The 21,831-nt window shown below is 38.9% G+C and overlaps 1 protein-coding gene across 1 annotated transcript in view; it reads right to left on the bottom strand.

Annotated features, from left to right (window-relative positions):
* The window catches only part of LOC127962851 (rho-related BTB domain-containing protein 2-like), a 35,851-nt gene extending 14,562 nt beyond the window's left edge, over positions 1-21,289 (bottom strand). Inside the window, exons 1-4 of the mRNA XM_052562443.1 lie at positions 20,965-21,289; positions 1,128-1,329; positions 834-937; positions 333-518 (exon numbers count right to left, since the gene is read on the bottom strand). Coding sequence (XP_052418403.1) covers positions 333-518; positions 834-937; positions 1,128-1,329; positions 20,965-20,987 — 515 coding nt within the window. The 5' untranslated portion in view covers positions 20,988-21,289. The remainder of the gene's footprint in view (positions 1-332; positions 519-833; positions 938-1,127; positions 1,330-20,964) is intronic.
* Positions 21,290-21,831: the final 542 nt, after the last annotated feature.

The raw sequence follows: 21,831 nt of genomic DNA, 5'->3' as shown, positions 1-21,831 counted from the left end.
GCTTATCTTTTGATTTTGTTTGACGGAAACTCTGTTAAATTTAATGGATTTATAACCGTTTTGCAATGACACATTTATTTTTCCAAGTGTAAATTGTAAAAATTGTAAACAAATCCGATAGATATCCGATCAGCAAAAATGCATTAAATGAACAGCTGTAAACAAGCCTTTAGACTTTCAATGAATGAATGAGTCAGATCAGGGAAACATCCAGAATGTGTACCGTTGGTTACCTCAAGGAACAGAGTTGCGAAACTCAGGTTTACAAGATACAAGTGTTGCATTTCTAGCATTAATGGCTACCAACAGTTGTATTTGCTGTCTTAGTTTACCTGGCCAGTGGCCTGCGAGCTCTGTTCACTGCCTCCAGGTCAGCGTACCGCAGGTCGAGCTGGCAGCCCACTAGGATAACAGGAGCTCTGGGACAGAAATGCTTGATCTCAGGGTACCACATCGTCCTCACATGGTGGAGTGAGTTTGGGTTTGCAATGGAGAAACACAACACCACCACATCAGACCTGTTAGCAAACCAGAAACAACTCATTAACTTATACAGGTTAAAACTGATTAGTTTGCTTGGTAACCTTTTTAGGGTAACCTTTGACTTCTGCACAATATACTTCTATGGAATATGACAATTTATGAGTATTTACTCATCACCATTTTTCATTAGTACAAGTATAAATAAATAACTTCACAAACCTTCACAAAAGTGGACAAAATATGGGAAAAAGGACAACATTAAAAATGAAGATGTAAAACTACCTAATCATTCATAAATTAGTTTAAATATAATTAATCTAGTGTGAACGAGAGTGGTAATCCAAGTTTACCTGCCATACGCAAATCTGCGGTCTTTGTGATGGTCCCCGAAAGTGTCCCAGAGACGCAAGGACACGCTGACATCATCCACCACATCCCTTGACCTTTCTAGAACCTGGCCGGAGAGACAGACCTATCACATGCATGGAGATTTACCCGAGAAACTGTGTATGACACATTTTTCAAACTGTTATCAGATTACTTATCAGGGAAATTATCGAAAGTAGCAACTATCACACATTGCATCATTATTTCTTTCACATACTTATTTCATGAATAAGAATATAGCGGCATGCATTCCTCACCTCCTGGCAGACTCTGTACTGATCTATTGCCCAGACAGTGGGCACATGGGTGGCAAGTAGTTGGTACTGTGTAAGCGTTGCGTTACAGGCCCGGGCACAGATAAGACGGGTCTTTCCAACTGCATTGTCTCCAACCACCACACATTTGATTGTCTCGACATTTGGCCTCTCATAGTCCATGTCAGATTCCATAAAATGGTGCCTTTCACACACACACACACACAAACAATACAAATGTAATAAAGTGTTTATTCATTCATCTGAATGAATGAATAAATAAATAAATAAATAAATAAATAAGCAATTCACAGAAACAATGGCCTTATTATAATAATTAAATTTAGGCATTTTTAGTTCAAAAAGATGATAATATTTATTTTCTTCATGACATTTAAAAAATTTTTTTTTTTTACAATAATAACTTACACATGAAATTATTAGAGTCAGTAAACATACTTGGATACTTATGTAACCTCGGTTCCCTGAGATACGGGAACAAGTAATACGTCTTGCTTAAAAGATGCCATTTTCTCCTGAACTGAAGCCTTTTTTCAATTACACAGTGAAACTGCATGGCCATTGGTTCATGCAGTGTATTAAAAAACAAACCAATGTCTCGGAAGAAGAGCTGCATGAGCCTATGGTGACAAAGCCCGCCATAGCATGCCAGAATGGGCGGGGTCATCGTGCTACAGTATATAAGCAGGCGTTTCGCTACAGGATCATAAGGTTACTTTAACTTCTTCGAAAACTGAGTCATGCAGCTACAAAGAATGACCAGGAAAGCAGTACTCATTCCCGTATCTCAGGGAACCAAGGTTGGTTTGTAACCTGTTGATATTTCCCTCATACTGCGACTTGCTTAAAAGATGCTATGGGAACCCAATACAATCACTCCATGCTATGGTAAGGCAAGGCAAGGCAAGGCAAGTTTATTTATATAGCACATTTCGTACACAATGGTAATTCAAAGTGCTTTACATAAAAGAAAGTAAAATAATCATGAAGAATGCAGAAAGATGCGTTTTGAGTCTAGATTTAAATGTGACTAGTGTTTTAGCACATCTGATCTCTTCTGGAAGCTGATTCCAACTGCGGACAGCATAGTAACTAAAGGTGGACTCCCCTTGTTTTGTGTGAACCCTTGGTATTTCTAACTGACTTGATCCTAGTGATCTGAGTGCTCTGTTAGGTTTATATTCAGTGAACATATCTGCAATATAGTTCGGTCCTAGGTCATTTAGTGACTTATATACGAGTAAAAGTACTTTAAAATCAATCCTAAATGTAACTGGAAGCCAGTGTAAGGACCTGAGGACTGGTGTGATATGCTCAGATTTTCTGGTTCTAGTCAAAATCCTGGCAGCAGCGTTCTGGATGAGCTGCAGCTGTCCAATGGTCTTTTTGGGAAGGCCAGTGAGGAGCCCATTACAATAGTCCACCTTGCTGGTGATAAAGGCATGAACAAGTTTCTCCAAGTCTTGGCTGGAAACAAAACATATAATTCTTGCAAAGTTTTTTAAATGATAGTATGCTGATTTAGTTACTGAAACTAAGGTCTGTCTCCAGAATCACACCAAGATTCCTGACTTGATTTTAGATTAGTTGTTTGACCCCTAGAGTCAAGGTATGCATTCACCTTGAACACTTCATCTTTGTTTCCAAATGCAATGACTCCAGTTTTTTCCTTATTTAACTGAAGATAGTTCTGGCACATCCAACTATTAATTTCATCAATGCATTGGCAGAGGGAGTCAGTGGGGCTGTAGTCATTTGGAGATAAGGCTAGGTAAATCTGGGTATCATCAGCATAGCTGTGGAAGGCAATTTGGTTCTTTCTCATTATTTGACTTAGTGGAAGCATATACAGGCTAAACAAGAGCTGTGCAAGAATTGAGCCTTGTGGGACTCCGCATGTCATGGACGTCCACTTAGACTTATACTCTCCTATACTCACATAATAGCCTCTTCCGTCTAAGTATGATCTGAACCATTTGAGTACCATCCCAGAAAGCCCGACCCAGTTTTCCAGTCTCTCTAGTAGTATGTTATGATCGACAGTGTCAAACGCAGCACTGAGATCTAGCAATACCAGCACCGATATTTTGCCAGAGTCACAATTTAAGCGAATATCATTTATTACCTTAATGAGTGCTGTCTCTGTGCTGTGATGCAGTCGGAAACCAGATTGAAAATTGTCCAGATATCCATTTGAGTTTAAGTATTTGTTCAGCTGATTAAAAACTACCTTTTCTATAATTTTGCCTATAAAAGGAAGATTAGATATTGGTCTAAAATTGCTCAAAATTGTGTTATCAAGATTGCTCTTTTTCAGGAGGGGCTTAACAACTGCAGTATTTAGGAAGTTTGGAAATGTCCCAGAAAGAAGTGAGGCATTCACCACTTCTAAAAGATCTGCTTTTAAGCAGTCAAGCACACTTTTGAAAAAAGATGTGGGAAGTGTGTCAAGACAACAGGTTGATGATTTTAGTTGCTGCACTATGTCTTCCAGAATTTTGCTATCAATTGTTTCAAAAATAGAAATAGTATCATTTTGATATTTTGGCCGAATCTGTCTGACCTCTGCATTACTTGAGGATGTGCTAATCGCCTTCCTGATATTTATGATCTTCTCAGAAAAGAAAGAAGCAAACTCATTGCATTTGCTGTCTGAGAGCATTTCACTTGGAATCTGACTTGGGGGGTTTGTCAGTCTCTCAACAGTGGCAAAAAGAGTACGAGTGTTATTTAAGTTACGGTTTATAAGGTTTGAGAAGAAATTCTGTCTAGCTGTGGCTAGTTTCACATTAAAAGCATTAAGGCTCTCTTTATAGATGTTATAGTGAATTTCAAGTTTCGTCTTCCTCCACATTCACTTGGCTTTTCTGCATTGTCTTTTCATAGTCTGAACTGCTGTTGATCTTCTCCAAACTGATTTCTGTCTGTTTGTTTTCTTACTGACTATTATTGGTGCAATATCATCAATAACATTCTTAACTTTTGAGTTGAAGGAATTAAGGAGAATATCAACAGAGTCTGCAGAAATGCTTGGTGTTAAAGATATAGCCTTCATAAATAGTACATTTGTGTTCTCGTTTATGCATCACCTTCTGACACAGATCTAGATTCAGTGGTAGCAGAGATCAATATATCAAAGAAAATACAGAAGTGATCAGATAGTGCTATGTCCTTAGTAACAATGGATGAAATGTTTAGACCCCTACTGATGATTAGATCCAGAGTGTGTCCACCTTTGTGTGTGGGTCCATGCACATGCTGAATCAGGTCAAAAGTGTTTAGAACCGTTATCATTTCTTTTGTAGTTTTGTTTTCTGCATTATCTATGTGAATATTAAAATCTCCTGCAATTGCAAAACAGTCAAACTCTGAGGAAATTATTGATAACATTTCTGTGACCTCTTCGACAAAGGCTGGAGAGTATTTTGGAGGCCTGTAAATAATAATAAACAGAATGCGTGGGGCACCTTTCAGCACAATCCCTAGATATTCGAAAGTACTGACCAAATGACACTTGCTTGCATTGATAGACATCTTTAAATAGAGCAGCTACACCCCCACCTCTCCTAACAGTCCTGCAAACACTCATGTAAGTGAAGTTAGGAGGGGCTGCTTCATTTAGGATTGTTGCACTGCAGCTGTCTTTTAGCCATATTTCATTTAGAAACATAAAATCCAGATTGTTTGTGGTTTTAAGTCATTGATTAGAAATGATTTATTTTTTAGTGAGCGAATGTTTAAAAGTGCTAACTTGAGGGCAGTGCTTGGTGTCTTTATATCAATCTTAGTTTGATGCATAATAGCCCACATATTAAATGAGTTTGCCCTTCGGTTTGAGAAGGCCTTAGACTTTCTATCACGTGATAAAACTGAAATAGAGAAAGCTACAGGCACAATGGGTTCCCACTTGGTCTGTAAGCAATTGTGAATATTGCTGCTATTATAGCGGGGACCTATATACATCAAAGTCAGTCTGTGAGGAGCTCTGTGGGCAGGGCTCAGCAGGGATAGTGTCTATCAGAAGTGATTGTTTTGGCTTTTTATCAGTGTCCTTGTGGGATATGTCAACCACATGATGACTCGGACCCGGTGTGTGTGTGCTGAATGGATTGACACACTCTGCTGAACGATGATGAAGGGAGAAGTAGATATTGTCCTTAAACACTCTTGCACCAAGTTTGTTTGGGTGGAGGCCATCCGGTTTAAACTATTGCCTATGGCCCCAGAAAAGATTGAAGTTGTCGATGAAATTGACTCCTTTTGTATTACAAGATCTTTGTATTCATGTGTTTAGCCCAAGCAACCGTGAAAACATATTTGTTCCCCTTGCTGGGAGTGGTCCACTGATGAACGACTGAACTTTGTCTTTGAAGTGTTTCAAAGAGTTCAATGAAGTCCTTCTTAAGGAGTTCTGACTGCTCTTTCCGAATATCATTCTTTCCCACATGGATGATGATTTGATTTGCAGTCTTGTGCTTCATCAGAATGTTCTGAAGTTCCTTGTTCACATCAGAGACCGTTGCTTGAGGAAGGCAGCATGTTGTTGTAGTCCTGCTACGGATGTTTCTGATAACAGAGTCACCCACTATCAGAGTCCTGGGCTTGGCTGTGCTCTGAGCTGAATGCCACTGTCTGCTTGACCTTGAGCGCCTGTTAGTAGCGGTGTTAGCTGCTGGCTGATCAGATCCATGTTTAAATACATTTGGGGATTCCTCAACCACATTTATTAATGCTTCAAATCTGTTCTCAAGATGTATAGGGGGTGGTAGAATACCAGTATTTACAAGCCTTGTCATAGTCGAATCTGGGGTAGAGGAAGCAATGGCAGCAATACGAGAAACTCGTGACAATCTGATATCTCGTGTTCCTTTGGGTCTCGCTCCCTGTTTGTGCCATCGATTAGTGTGGCGATCAGTTTCGGCTTGTTCCTCTACACTTGGTATAAACTGTTGAGATTCATAAGATTAATGGGACTCACCGGCTGTATGCTGAGGGGGTCAATGACGACGGTCTGCTGAGTGTTCCGTCTGTTTTGGAAGTCCAGAAAGTAACTTTGTTTCAAGAATCACAATCCTTTGTAGAAGTTTGCAGCAGTTCATGCAAGAAGAAGATCCAACAGGAGGCATTTTCTCTCTCTTCTGTTTGAATGTAGGCAGTTGTTATCCCGTCACAGGAATGTAAGCTGTTAGCAGTGGGAGACAAAGTCTTCTTTTTGTAGAATTATTCCAGTCCCAATGTTTTTAGTTTTAGCGTTTGAGCCAAAAATATGTTGTTTGAGCACTGTGCTGATCTGCTGAAGTAAAAATCTTAGAAAATTCTTAGAAAAGTACAGAAATAAGAAGCAAAGCGCAGAGCAGTAAGCTAGAACATCTGAACGGCAGCAAAGCCGGAAGCAACCAAAGCTGGTAGAGGAATGACTGCATAATATAACCACCTTAAGCATCCAATGCCTATGGGGAAGTATAACAATATTTTAAGTAATCGTTCCAGAGGACTCGTACAATATTGCCACTCCCTGGGCCAAAAGTATACAAGCAAACCAACCTAAAGATCTTGAGCGTGTTACGGTCAAGGACACTGTCAGAACTGTTTCGCATAGCGCAAGTGTGTGCCCACTTAAGCAGAAAAGACTCTGGCCTGCGAGGCCGGGATGTCCAGGTTATAAAACCTAGCCGGCCAGAGCATAGATCTCTGAAATGGACACACCGAGACGAGGCTATGAGGCTTGGCTTTTAAGAAAGTGCAGAGAGCACATTGACCTGCACTCTAAATGGAGTGGAGAGCGCCTTGGGTGTATAACCATACCTTGTTTTCAGGACAACCTTGGAGTCATTTGGCCCAAATACCAGGCAGGCAGGGCAAAGTGAAAGCCCCTGCAGGTCTCATATTTGCTTTACCGATGCTAATGCTAGAAGCAGAGCAGATTTTACTGACAGTGATCGAAAGTTAGTAGATAGTAGTGGCTCAAAAGGCAAATCCCGTTTAGGGACAGTGAGTGGGCAAGGCCATGGACCATGGTTTAGGCACCAAGCGGAGAAAACAGACCACTTAATGGGGTAGAAGTGTCTCATAGACAGGCTTCTGAAATCGAGTTTAACACACACTCTGGGAGGCTTGTGGGCTCCCGTCGAGCAGCCAAACTCCAGTTCGCTTGAGAGAGGAGATCTTGTCTCAGTGTAATGGACCAGGGGGCTGCTAAAGCAGCAGAGTTAGCTCTGACAACCAAGGTTGGTTCTCAGCAAAAGGAACTGACAGGCTCGACTAGAGATGTCAACAATTAATCGATGATAGATTAATTGTCGATAAGAGATGCAATCGATTAAAGCAATAATAGTCGATTAACCTATTTAATTTTGGGCTGCGTGTGGCTCATGCACAAAACAGTATATAAACATATATAAACATCTGTCATAATGTACAAATTAAGCTTTTAATGTGTTTTAAACTGTAAAAGTACATTAAAATAGAAACAACACAAAGTTCTTCAACATGGAAAGCAACAGAAATGTTGTAATTAAGTCATTTCCCCACATAATTGTTTCATATTGTGTGCTTTGAAGGGCTGCAGGACACAGGCCAGAAAGGCTATTCATTCCTACAACTTGTTAATTCATTCCTACGACTTATTAATTTGTGGCAACTGTTCATGTTTCATTAATTTTGTTCCTTAACCCAAGATTTAACTGAATTGAGGGAACTGAATTGATGGGTTGCTTTAAGGAAAATGCATAGCCTACACAAATAATAGGCCTACACAAATAATGGGGGTTCGGTGCCTTGCTCAAGGGCACCTAAGTCATGATATTGCCAGCCCGAGATTCAAACCCACAACCATAGGGTTAGGAGTCAAACTCTCTAACCACTAGGCCACAACTTCCCCCATAAACTCCTGTTATAATTTAGATTTTTGAGGGTGCACTCTTGTCATAAAGTAATCTATTAGTTTTCCTACATAATTTTTTACAAAGAACATTGGTAAATTATATATTTGGGTGTCTTAGACCTTTCCAACGATATATAGTTTGTCAAGATTAGATTAGATTTAATTGTAATATAGTGAAGTAAATGTAGGCATCCCGTATACGTGATGGGGTGACAGTTAAAGGGGGGGTGAAATGCTTGTTTTCACTCAATATCCTGTTAATCTTGAGTACCTATAGAGTAGTACTGCATCCGTCATAACTCCAAAAAGTCTTTAGTTTTATTATATTCATAAGAGAAAGATAGTCTGTACCGATTTTTCCCGGAAAAACACGACCGACTGGAGGCGTGACGTGTGGGCGGACCTAAAGAATCACGAGCGCCAGTAGGCTTTTGAGTTTAGAGCGTTTGGAAGCTGTGACACCGTGAGGACAAAATCAACCAAAACAAACCATGGTTTACAGTCAGATTCAGCATATATTTATGATCCAGAATCAGATCCCGAGGCTGAAACTGAACGAGAGCAGCAGCAGCAACGACTCGCTCCGAGCGGGGCTCGAACCCGGGTCTCGGCATGGGAGGCGGACGCACTAACAAGGAGGCAGAGATATTTTAAGCTGTTTTACTCACCGCCTGCGGTTCCAACACACGATCGTGACCCTTTTTCGTTGGGATTGCATCATCCTTAAGAAATAAACTATACGCAAATCCATCATCAAACTGGGCTTTGTTTGTAAAACAAGCATTTTAGAAATGCAGGGAACAAACACAAACACTTGCACAACTCCGTTGATGCTCTGTAAAAATAAACTCCATCCACTGGTCCCTTAATGCTGTTTTTTTTTTTGGTAATCTGTGCAGTGTTGTCTTGCCCTGGCAACCAAAAATACACTTCTTTTGTGACATTTCACGACGCTCTCGCTCTGATCACTGAATGCCTCTGCTCTCAGTGCTCTGCTATACGGCAGCGCGCGCTCTTCCGGCAGACGTGCCCTCGGACCCATATAAGGAAATTCCACTCCATCTAACGTCACACAGAGCCATACTCGGAAAAAAAACTTTCCGAAACTTGTGACAAACCGTAAGGAGTATTTTTGGAACAGAAATACTCCTTCAAACTTACAACTTAATTTTTTAAACTTTGTCCATGTTTAGCATGGGAATCCAACTCTTTAACAGTGTAAAAAACAAGTATGCATGAAATAGCATTTCACCCCCCCTTTAAAGGGTTAAAACAGAAGTGTGTCGCAGAGTTCAATGAACAAGTTCACAGAAAGGAAAGGATGGCGATTTTTAGTTTGCTTTATTTTAGAAGAGCACAAATTTTCTGTTTTTATTGTGAGTGTGAACAAATAAAAGTAAACACTTTTGCATATAATATCTTACTCCAAATATATATATATATATATATATATATATATATATATATATATATATATATATATAATTTATTTCATTTTTTTGTCTCAGCTGTTCAATTGTGATGGCATCTCGTGTGCACACACCCCACATATTCTAACAATTCAAACAACCCACTCTTCTGTTATGCCAAGGACCGTGTGAAGAGGATGATCTTTTCCGCATATGCCAGGGGTAAGCAATGTCAGTCCTGTGTAAGGGAAACAGGTCAATTTAGCTCAAAGGGAATCATTTAAGATTTTAAAGGGAATTTGAACAGAATCACTGTTTCACGGCTGGTCACGGAGACGCCCTGCGATTCAGTGAACTAGCCGTTTAACATCAAATCTGCGCTGGATACTAATATCCAAACTATACGTCTTGGGGAGCCCGTGCTTGGGCGTTGGCTGAAGCTGGAGTTGTGTGGTTGGTTGGAGTTAAAACGCGCAGAGGAGGTCGACGTTATAAAACTTAACTCAGAACACGAAACTCTCAAACGGAAAAGAAAAGAAATAAAGTTTGACGAGACTAGGTTGTGTTCCTTCTCATCGTGGAATAGTAGCAGCAGGCAGGCCGAAGCACGCAGGAACCGCGCTCAAACAGTGATGACTAAACCGCATGGCTAGAAGCTACAAGCTAGCAGAAGCATAGCTAGAGACTAGAAACAGACATGGCTAATAGCAGCAACTAGGGACTAAAAGCAGTCTAAAAGCAGATTAAAAGCCCGCATGACTGATAGCACAAGCAAGACTAGAACTAAAAGCCAAATTTCATGGTGTCCAAAGTATTTAAACTTCCTTGTTGGCCACCCCTCAAATGTTGCCTTGACCAATCAGATATGGTCTTGGCTCGGGGGTATCATCAATCATTTGTTTATCTTACCAAGCATGTGGTTCCTGCCTCGCAGGGTCTAATTTTGGACATGATTCCTATAACACGATTATGATATATTTTACAAATAAATGATTGTCAGGACAATATCAAGCAAGAAAATTCGATTATATCAATACTAGACATGACTATGTATCCTATAGTTATCAAAAGACATACACGATAAGTGATTATACATGATAGTCAAATGTGTGGGTTACACATAAATGAATATGGAGTTAAGCAATGGAATGATTCATGTATAAGTCTTTTTGAGTTCATTCTGGTCCATATATAATGTACAAAAGCAGTTTCTTTGCCATTCTCTGGCAAAGGGATGTTCTGTAGAGACAGAGGTTTAAAGCTCTTCCCCCCCTTAGGAATTTCAGTCTGGTTCTGCTGGGTGGGGGAAGTCAATGCAAGTATTTAACTTGATCTCCTGGGTTTACATGTGATGTCCAGCGTTGTATTTCCATTACGAACAATAAATTTGACAATCTCTTCTTCGAATTAAAATTGTCAATAATTGTTCTATTGGTGTTAATGTTGAAAGCTGTTGTGTGAACAAGTTGGTTGGTTGGTTATCTTGCTTGGTTCTTGTGGCACTAGAACTGATTTATGACTTCCTGAAGAGTTCGGCTCTCGTTTCAATGCACACAGCTCTGATAGACTCTTTAATTTGTCTGGTTCGACTCATTTCTGCTACACCTGGAAAGTCAGGGTTTCTCCAACCCTGAAAAAAAAAACTCACTTGTCTGTAGCCTTAGTAATCCTGAAGACTTTGCTTAGCTCCAGGACCGACCTATACTTGGTCTATGCGAATGCATGTAAAGTACAAGCCTAGTAGTTTACATTATAAATACAAGTTTAACATTCATATATATTGCGAATATGGAAACATTTGGTTTTGTGCCGAATGAGAAGTGAGTAATAACCTCCAAATTAATTTAGCCAAACCCACACTGGCTCTGTCCTAATATGCACACACACATGCATTATAACAATCTAATGCACTGTAAATCTAATTGACAATTTGACAACTGACAGCATGATCAAATTAAGTACTGGTCATAATACTCATATAAAAATGTTTTGGAAGTGGTTCTCTGACTGCACAGCACAGCCACACACGGCACTGTTATATTTGAGACTTTTATTTTAAATGCCATAATGTCAGTTGAAAACATTGCAATTGTGTTTTAAAATACAACGAGCACCACAAAACCATTGAAAGAGGCGCATTCAGCAGTCTCCGTGACAGGATAGAATACAGTCATCAAAAGTAAAATTATCTCAAATATACAGGGCTCTCTTCAATTTATCAAATTATTATAATCACATCTGTTCATTTTATAATCCTGCTACTAGCATTTTATTCAAACTAAACTGATTTGGCACATCCTGTTATACCGGTGACTGTGTGGCGCTGCAATAGATGCAATTTGCAGCATTAAGGTTAACGATGAATCTATTAAATGATCTTTAATTTAAACGACGATCAATCATGGAAATGATAGAAAACTGATATCCCTAGGCTTGACACACTGCTAGCATTTCCAAGCAGTTGATGTGACGGCCAGGGCCATTATACAGGTCTGGCTTACCCCGATATGTAGGTGTCCATGATGCCACGCATGGGATGGAACCCTCGGTTTCAGCCAGCGCTGAAAGGGCCGCATATGAACCAGGCTCAGCTGTAGGGCTGGTGATGCTGAGTTCAAGCATCCTCTGGAACATTTTGAGAGGGAGATTGGCTCAGATCTCGAAGGAGGCCGCAAGTTTCCACAGGAACAATATTCGATGGCTGGGGGACAACGTGCTCTTGGCAAAATTGACTATGAGTCCCAGGCACTCTAAGTAGCTGAGGAGGCGGGTCCTATGTAATATTAATTTTGCCTCCGACTGGGCCAAAATGAGCCAGTGGTCGTTGTAGCGGAGAATGCAGATTCCCACCTTCCTTATAGGAGAAAGAACTACGCCCTTGCAATTTTGTAAAAATGCAGGGAGCTAGAGACAGTCCAAAAGGAAGAACCATGTACTGATAAGTAGGTTCCGGTTCTGGTTCCGGTTCCACCTAACGGTTATGGTTCTGATTCCGGTTCCATTAAAATCATTAAACAATTATTAAGAAATAGTGGTAAGGAAAAATGAACAATACTCAATCAATGCTCAATACTGTTTATTACTTACTGTCAACTTAATTTAAAGCTGCAGTCGGTAACTCTTGACGCTCTAGCGGTTAATAAACAGAACTGCTTGCGTCTTGCGGAAGAACATCGTAGCCGGATCTACTTCTCTCTGTTTATGTCTATGACGAATCACAAAGGTACTGGGTTACTCCGCCGCGGTACCCCCGAAGCAATCTAAAATAGTCCGAATATAAACACTTATTATAGGTGCACCCTAGTGATTCAGGACAAGCTAAAAACACGGTTTGGAAAATGGATTCATGGTGTACTCGCTTATTATATACATTTTTCTACATTTTGAACATAAACAAAGTTACGGACCGCAGCTCTGATTGGTTGTTTCTTAACGGGAGCGATGTATTCCTGCAAATGGCAATAGGACCACTGGGAGGAGCCAGAGGAGCTTGATTTTTTCACAGATTATCTGTCTCATATTCTACTGTCAGTACATAATGACAGATTTAACAAATATGTAAAAAAATATATTTTTAAAAAAGTTACCTACTGCAGCTTTAAAGGCTGGCAATGTCAAAATGCAACATATATTACAGTGTACAGATCTTCATAAGTAGGGTGGGGTATTTTTAGAAATGTTCTGGTTCGGCTTCTGGTTTCATTTAAATGAACTATGTTTTTTACTATTTTACCTTCACTGAATGTAGCGTTGCTGGAAGGTAGTAAGTAATGTTGAGTAATAATAGTCCATCAATCAGCATGTGTTTCAAAGTTGATGTTTTTTACACTATCAATAACGTTTTGCTTTTAAAATGCATTTTAACATTTAAAACATTTAAAATGTATTAAAATAAATAATTTATATCACTGTTCGTGACATCCTTTACGGCAACGGTTCTCAATTCCAGTCCTCGCGCCCCACTGCTCTGCATATTTTGCACGTTTCTCTTTGTTAACACACCTGATTAAGATAATCAGCTCTTTACAAATGAATTCCGTGCATGAACTGTGTTCCAATTGTTCATTGCTCCCTACTCCCTGAGCAGGGGAAATCTGTTGAAGTTTACCTCACATCGAAACATTCATTCACTTATTTGTGCTGTGCAGCATCTTTAAACATGGACAACTGTGACATCATATACCTCTGTAAATCAATACAATTTAAATTCACGTCTTGCACACTTCAATGCTCTTTGATTGGAACATATAGCTAGGTTCGCTTCGAACTGGAATCTGAATATCCTGTGATGTCCACTTCGCAGGGCACTTATGTTCGAATAGAACAAATGTCTGAAGCGCTAAGAGAAACGTTCAAAATGTGCAGAGCAGTGGGGTGCGAGGACTGCAATTGAGATCTGCTGCTTTACGGGAAACACCAAATATTCAGAACACCGGTGCAAGGCTGCTCATAGCGCTTGGTCACGTGTTGCACTAGAACAGCAAGTTTCGGAACCGAAACTTAGAAATTGCTCACGATTCCGGTTCTTTTCAAAGAACAAAACAAAATTTTCGGTTCCCATCCCTACTGATAAGCCATTTCCTCAAAGGCGAATCTCAAGAATCATCTGTGACGGGGGGTGTTCGGAATGTTAAAGTATCTGTCTTTCAGGCCTAGAGAAAAGAACCAGTCCCGTGTGAATCTGCGAGAGGATCTGCTTCAGCATAGTCAACCTGAACAACCTTTTCATGAGGGTGTGATTCAGGTGTCTGAGTTAAAAGATGGGCCGGAGACCACTATCCTTTTCGGGGACAAGGAAGTAACGGAATTCGTACAGATATTAAATTGCACAGTTTAATGGGTAAATGAATTTACCAGAGATAGAAATTCAACAAACACAAACACACACTGTTAGGCTTTTATTTGTGCACATAACTTGAATCAATCCGTGGAATATGTGGTAGATGCCTCATTCATACAGAGTATCTTTCACAGGCTTTTGGCTGATACATTTTTTTATGTACCACCAGATGGCACTGTTTTTGAGACACTCAAATCTTTGAATCTTTTCCCGAAACTGTCAGAGGAAAGCCTCGGTGCTTTTCGAGGCTTCATTTGCCCATACCTACCCCCCTACATATTTCATTGTGCTCAGGTTGTTCATAAAAGCCAAAACAGCCCTAGTGGCAAGGGCTTTGATTTATTTGAATGACTGGCTGCACGGGGACAGGGTATTAGTGAGAAATATAAAAGGAAACTTCCTCTCTTTTTGAATAATTTTCCCACTATTACATAGGGCAGTTGCTAGGGCACTTTTACAGGCCCAAAATTTGCAACAAACATATATCCCTCTGCACCAGGTGTTGAACGGGGTGATAAGAGGCTTAGCAAGACTTGGCCCCCTCCTCTTCCTTTCCTGCAGATCAGGAAGGTTCCTGAGGTGCCAGTTCCAATGCTATCTTGGGTCGGGGTCCCTGGCACTTAGGAAAGGGGTAGCATCTGGCTGAGTGGGAATGCCCTTGGGTCTACTGATTCTTGGCAGGCTGAGCAGCGGGGCAGCAGGTGCAGGCTGAGTGGGCTGCTGAGTCGGTGTAGACTTAGGGCAACTAGGAGCAGCTGCGGAGCTGAATCACTTTGGCAGGAAGTGTCAAATGGCCTGGGATGACTTCTGTGCCTCCGTGAAGCACTAAGCGAACCCTTCAACTGCCGGTCCAAAGAGGCCAGACCACCTTATTATTAATTCCTCATTGTCATTAGAATATGTACAGTACCAAAAACCTTCAACTGGCTGTTATTAAGCCTCTCATCAAAAAAACAACTTGACCCCAAAGAACTAGTTAATTATAGACCAATCTCGAATCTCCCTTTTCTGTCCAAGATACTAGAAAAGGTAGTATCCTCACAATTATATTCCTTCTTAGAGAAAAATGGAGCCTGTCCTCCAACAAAAAACGACCATATAGGTCGTTTGTGCAAGCACCTTATTACGACCTATATTTACGTTTTAAAGTTAAGCGCCCTCTAGCGGGCCTAAAAATAATGACAGTATCGCGTTGCGTCTGTCGTCATGAATTGACGTATAACGTCATTACCAATCAAAACGCACGTTTATTTAAATTCAATGTGTGGGCGTTTTACACCGATCTCACAGTATTTCCTTCATATTTTACTACTGTAGGTGGCTTATTCGTTCGAATGACCACACCTAACCCCACCCCTAAACCTAACCCTCACAGAAATCATGCTAAATTATGATTTATTGAGCATATACATTTTCGTGCACGTCCATTCCTGGGATCGAACCCACGATAGCATGATGACATATCAAGGTATAACGCAATAATCTACTAACTGAGCTACACGAAACGCAAACCAGAGGGCAAATATAAGAGTACAAAACATTAATATGAAAACGACCTTTTGCCTATAGGAGCGCAATTGTAGTATACGCTCTGATGGGTCGTATTTCAGGGACTTGGACAAACGACCTATACAAGCGTATTGGTTGGAGGACAGGTTGGAAAAATGGTATCTGTGAGGATTTCCAGTCAGGATTTAGACCGTATCACAGTACTGAGACTGCTCTCCTTAGAGTTATAAATTACCTGCTCCTATCATCTGATCATGGTTGCATTTCTCTATTAGTGCTATTGGATCTTAGTGCTGCGTTCGACACTATTGACCACAACATTCTTTTGCATAGACCAGAACACTTTGTTTGCAATAATGGAAGTGCATTAGCATGATTTAAATCATATTTATATGACCGCCATCAATTCGTAGTAGTGAATGAAGAGGTATCATATTGATCACAAGTGCAGTATGGAGTACCTCAAGGCTCAGTACTAGGGCCATAACTTTACATGTTACCCTTGGGGGACTTCACTGTTATGCTGAAGATACTCAGCTCTGTATTTCTTTGTGGCCCGGTGAAACATACCAATTTGAAAAACTAACGGAATGCATAGTCAATATAAAAAACTGGATGACGAGTAATTTCGGTCCCACTTTATATTAGGTGGCCTTAACTACTATGTACTTACATAAAAACTTAAGTACAATGTACTTATTGTGTTCATATTGTATCGTAAAACACTTTTGCTGCTATTGAGGTGGGATGGGGTAAGGTTAGGGAGAGGGTTGGAGGTATGGGTAAGTTTAAGGGTGGGTTAAGGTGTAAAGTATGGGTCAACAGTGTAATTATAAATGTAATTACAGAAATTAAATACAGATGTAATTACATGTCGTGTTTTTATATATATAAGTACAATGTAAAAACATGTATGTACAGAATAAGTACATTGTACTAAATTATAAAATGTAAGTACATAGTAGTTATGCCCACTTAATATAAAGTGGGTCTGTAATTTCTTACTGCTAAATTCTGAAAAAACAGAGCTGTTAATTAAAAACTCTGCATGTAATAACCTGTAATGTAATAACCTCGAATGCTGTCTAAGACTTGATGGCTGCTTTGTCAATTTTTCGTCATCAGTTAGGAACCTAGGTGTGCTATTTGATAGCAATCTTTCCTTAGAAAGCCACGTTTCTAGCATTTGTAAAACTGCATTTTTCCATCTCAAAAATATATTTAAATTATGGCCTATGCTCTCAATGTCAAATGCAGAAATGTTAATCCATGCATTTATGACCTCAAGGTTAGATTATTGTAATGCTTTATTGGGTGGTTGTTCTGCACGGTTGGTAAACAAACTCCAGGTAGTCCAAAATGCAGCAGCTAGAGTTCTTACTAGAACCAGGAAGTATGACATATTAGCCCGGTCCTGTCAACACTGCATTGGCTCCCTATTAAACATTGTATAGATTTTAAAATCTTGCTTATTACTTATAAAGCCCCGAATGGTTTAGCACCTCAGTACTTGAATGAGCTCTTGTTACATTATAATCCCCCACATTCCCTGCGTTCTCAAAACCCAGGCAATTTAATAATACCTAGAATATCAAAATCAACGGCAGGCGGCAGATCCTCTTCTTAATTGGAGCCTAAACTCTGGAATAACCTACCTAATATTGTTCGGGAGACAGACACACTCTTACAGTTTAAATCTAGATTAAAGACCCATCTCTTTAACCTGGTTTACACATTACACTAAATTTGATTCTAATATCCAAATCCGTTAAAGGATTTTAGGCTGCATTAATTAGGTAAACCGGAACCAGGGACACTTCCAATAACACCCAATGTACTTGCTACATCATTAGAAGAATGGCATCTACGCTAATATTAGCTGTTTCTCTCTTATTCCGGGGTCACCGTAGCCACCAGATTCAGTCTGTATCCAAATCAGAGGGTCACTGCAGCCACCTGGATCCATCCAGTACATATCCAGACCAGATGGTGGACCTAGAGCGGAGTTGCTCTCTGAAAAGAAAGCAATCTGCGAGTGCAGAGAGGTGAGAATGATGTTCTCAAAACCAATGGCCATAAAATTTCACTGCTTGATTGAAAAAAGGCTTTTTCCCATAGCGCCTTTTGAACAGTGAAGTATCAACAGGGAACTGAAATTTTTCTTTATCAAAACAGGAAAACAAAATTACATTTCTAAGAATGAAACAAACAAAATTCCAATCCCATAACATGTCATAATAGGAAAATTCACATTTGTTCTCACAAATCAACTTCCTCCATTCACACCTTTGAAAGTGATCTCTGTAATTGTGGAGTTTCAAAAAGACCTGATTCAGAATGTTAAGCAATTATAATGGCAACACTACAGCCCTACTGTCTCTGTATTAATGCCAATGGCATCTAATTTCAGTTGTGTACTAAATTTTTAACTTCCATGCAAATGAATTAATCACTTGCACCAACACAAACAGGCATACAGATGATTCAAAAACATCCCATAAATTGAGTTTGGTCTTATACTGTGTTCCAAAGATTAACGGAGGTCTTACGGGTTTGAAACAACATGAGGGTAAGTTATTAATTACATAAATTTGCTATCTCGGTGAACTAACCCTTTAAGGCAGTGTAGCTTCCATGGAAAAACAGGCCTTGTTAACTTTCAGAGGATATTATTTAAAAAAAAAATTGTTTTCCACAGAATACACAGCTTGTATTGACATTGGGGAGAGTAAATGATGACAGACATATTGGTTTTAAGTGAATTATTCCTGTCATGGTGAGTGATGCAATTTTTTGTTAAGCTCAAAGCTGTTACCAGCATCACCATCACAAGAGGTAAAAAAAAAAAAAAAAAAAAGCTGATGGGGTTACCAGCTGGGTGATCCAAAAAACAGTGGAACAGATGCTAATCATAAAGTGCAGCTGGGATGAGATGTTGCCTTTGTTTTTTATTTTTTGTCGCCCTGAATTCATCCTGTAATAGATGTGTTCCATTAAACTTGTAGTGCATAAGGTGTGTATATACTTAAGCACTATTCTGTGCCATTTTTAGCATAAATAGTAAGAATAGTGTTCAAAAATTCAGAAAAGAAAAAGTGCAATAGAAATTGTGGAGGGGGCGGGGCTATCAGACTCTGACACTGGATGACAAAATAACACTATATAATTCATACGCTAGATGGTTGGATAAATACTGCATGACGTGTATAGTGCATCACTCATTACACAACTCAGCTCTAAGCAGAAAATGTAGTCCTTCAAAAAAGCAAAAAATTGTAATTTAGTCATCTTCACGTTTTTCCAAACCATTTCATGTTTATATATATGCCAATATGTGAAATAATGTTCCATCAACATTCATCATAAAAGATATATTTATGTAAAAATTAAAAACACATTTAGGCTTCTCTGACCTGAACTTATTAAAAAAAGAAAAAGTGATTTAAAGAAAAGTGACAACATTTTATTTGAATGATTAAAAACTTCTAGGTGACAAATGTGTAAAACCTGGTTTGAGTGATATTTGCACAGATTGCACAGATATTTGGCCTTTTAAAGATTTAAAAGGCCAATTAATAAGATTTTGGAGGCTGCACTGTGATCTTTACAGAGAGTATAATGATATTGGATGATTCTGGTTTTAAATATGCCTGACAAGATTTATTTTATTTAATTTAATTATTTTTTGGTATATGAAGTATTATTTAGCTGAATTATATTAGAGGCTGTAATAATCATGGTTAAAATGCATGATAGTCATTATTTATGCTCAGAAAGAATACAACTAAACATATTCTAATGTATGGAGAAAAAAATAATGCAGTAACCTTTGTTTTGATGCTTAAGTCCCACACATAGTCAGATAGCTAATGGTCATAAACTTAGGTGTATGACATATTTAATCAATATGGATGCATTATAAAAAGGTTCCATCACTTAGTCTTAACTGATAAAGTTGATACACTCTCACATGACAGAACAAATGATCAAATCACGAGCGCATTATCAAAAATACATTATACACTTTACCTTCAATTCTAAAAATAGACCAGCATCGCAATCACTGTAGCCTCCATAATAGTGCAGGCATAAGCATTCTCATCTTAAGATTATGTAGCTCAGAAAAAGCATACATTAAGAAGTATTAAATTGAATACGAATAATATTAAGTTATGTACTGTTGTATTTTATTACCTTGTTTCTTGAAAATGGAGGTGGCTTGTATAGCAGCACAGTCTTTGGTTTCCAAGGAAACTTAATTTACTTCTCTACTACTGTACCACAAGCTTTGGATATTAATGCAGTGTTGTTTATGGGATTCTAATCCCATAGTTGTTCTACTATTCTAATCTTAAATGGGTAAAAGCATAAAATTTAGGAGCCTCTTCTTAAACTGTCCGATGACTGAGGAAAATTATCCATCCCACTCAAATCTAGAGCACAATCTGAAGCGTTATGCCTTTCAAGAGATATATAGCTACAAGACTGTTACCTAATGATTTACGATATTTGCTAGTAAAGAAAGTAAGGTCAAACTTCCAAAGGGTGGTCAATTAAACCATTTATTTATTTACTCATTTTTATTTTAGAATTTATTATTTAGGCTATAATTATTAGATATTATTAAAATATCTTTAAAAATTATTACAAATAAAATAGGTAGATGTACTAATAATGCAATAGGTTATATAAAAAATAAAATGAAATATTTAAATTGATTCAAATAAAGTGGCCTATTTTTTAACATTTAAAATGTATTTTACAGAATTCAGAATATGTATAATGGACAAATTAACTAAAACCACTGACACAAATTATTATTATTATTTATTTATTCATGGACACTCGAATGATACTGTCTATCCCGTTTGCAGTTACAGGAAACACTACAGCAGTAGCTTATCTGCCATGTAAAACGAGATGTATTTCTGATAACTCTCACAGGACGGAAACATGCAGCAGCATCCATTGGATCTTAACCGTGGTGCAGCCGCATTTTCTGAATGAAATAAAGTGTGTTCATTCACCGCCCCTGCCTTACTGCATGCTATTATGTAAGCGCGGATGCCTCTTGGGAAATTATACTTTTAGTGTCGTCTTAATAAATAACACTTAAGGTCTTCATAAAGCAGTAAGTAAATAGAGAGAGACACACACAGATGCTGCGGCTGCTCTTACCGCATCACAGGGAAGTGCTGCATCGGCTAGGCCGATATGGGGAAGCGACAGAAGAAATGCATCGGCTGTGGCTGGAGACTGATGAAAGCTGGAGCTAAACTTCATTTTCGGATCAAGAAATAGCGGCTTGGTATCGCTGCCGCCAGTCAAACCGCTTACGAGAGGAATTGTTCTTCGTTTCTCAAACGCCATCGGATGAATCGTTGACTTATAGGCCGGACAGACTGACTGCTCTTGATGCTCCTCAGTTACCGTACGAACTCTACAACACAGGCACAGCAACACAGCTCTGCCCATTCACTGCACACGTACAGACACAGCAGCACGTCCCATTCACAAACACACACACACACACACACACTGACTCCCTCTTCACTTGATTCAATCGGGTAATGAGGTAATATTTGTGTTTCCTCTGATTTTTAAGACTTTTTAAGTCTAAGGGCCTAATCTGGGCTTAAAAGTAAACACCACCTGATTAAATAATCTAGATTTGATACATGGAAAACATGGAGAATTTAGGCACAAAATATATGACACTACATAACAAAATATAATTATGGTGGTTGTTTCGTTGACAAACCTCACCACCAGACTTCTAAAAACATGTTAAAACATGGGCTGTCTGTTTGTTGATATTTATAACATGACAAACAATCCTGATTTAAAGAGTTATTTGAGGTTAAATCTAAATTTTAGTATGCTGAAGTCAATGTGAATTGTTTGCACTATAAATAAATAGTGCTAAATAAATGGTTTCATTAAAAAAAAAAACATAAGATGGTTGGACTTATATACAGTGTTGAATACATGTCATGACTTAACAAGTGCAGTGCTCTTACAAATCGCTGAAAGCAGAATCAACAA

The sequence above is a fragment of the Carassius gibelio genome, chromosome B8 (assembly GCF_023724105.1).
Source record: "Carassius gibelio isolate Cgi1373 ecotype wild population from Czech Republic chromosome B8, carGib1.2-hapl.c, whole genome shotgun sequence".
NCBI lineage: Eukaryota > Metazoa > Chordata > Actinopteri > Cypriniformes > Cyprinidae > Carassius > Carassius gibelio.
Note: the sequence above shows the minus strand (reverse complement) of the source record. Positions and strands in the feature narration are given on the sequence as shown.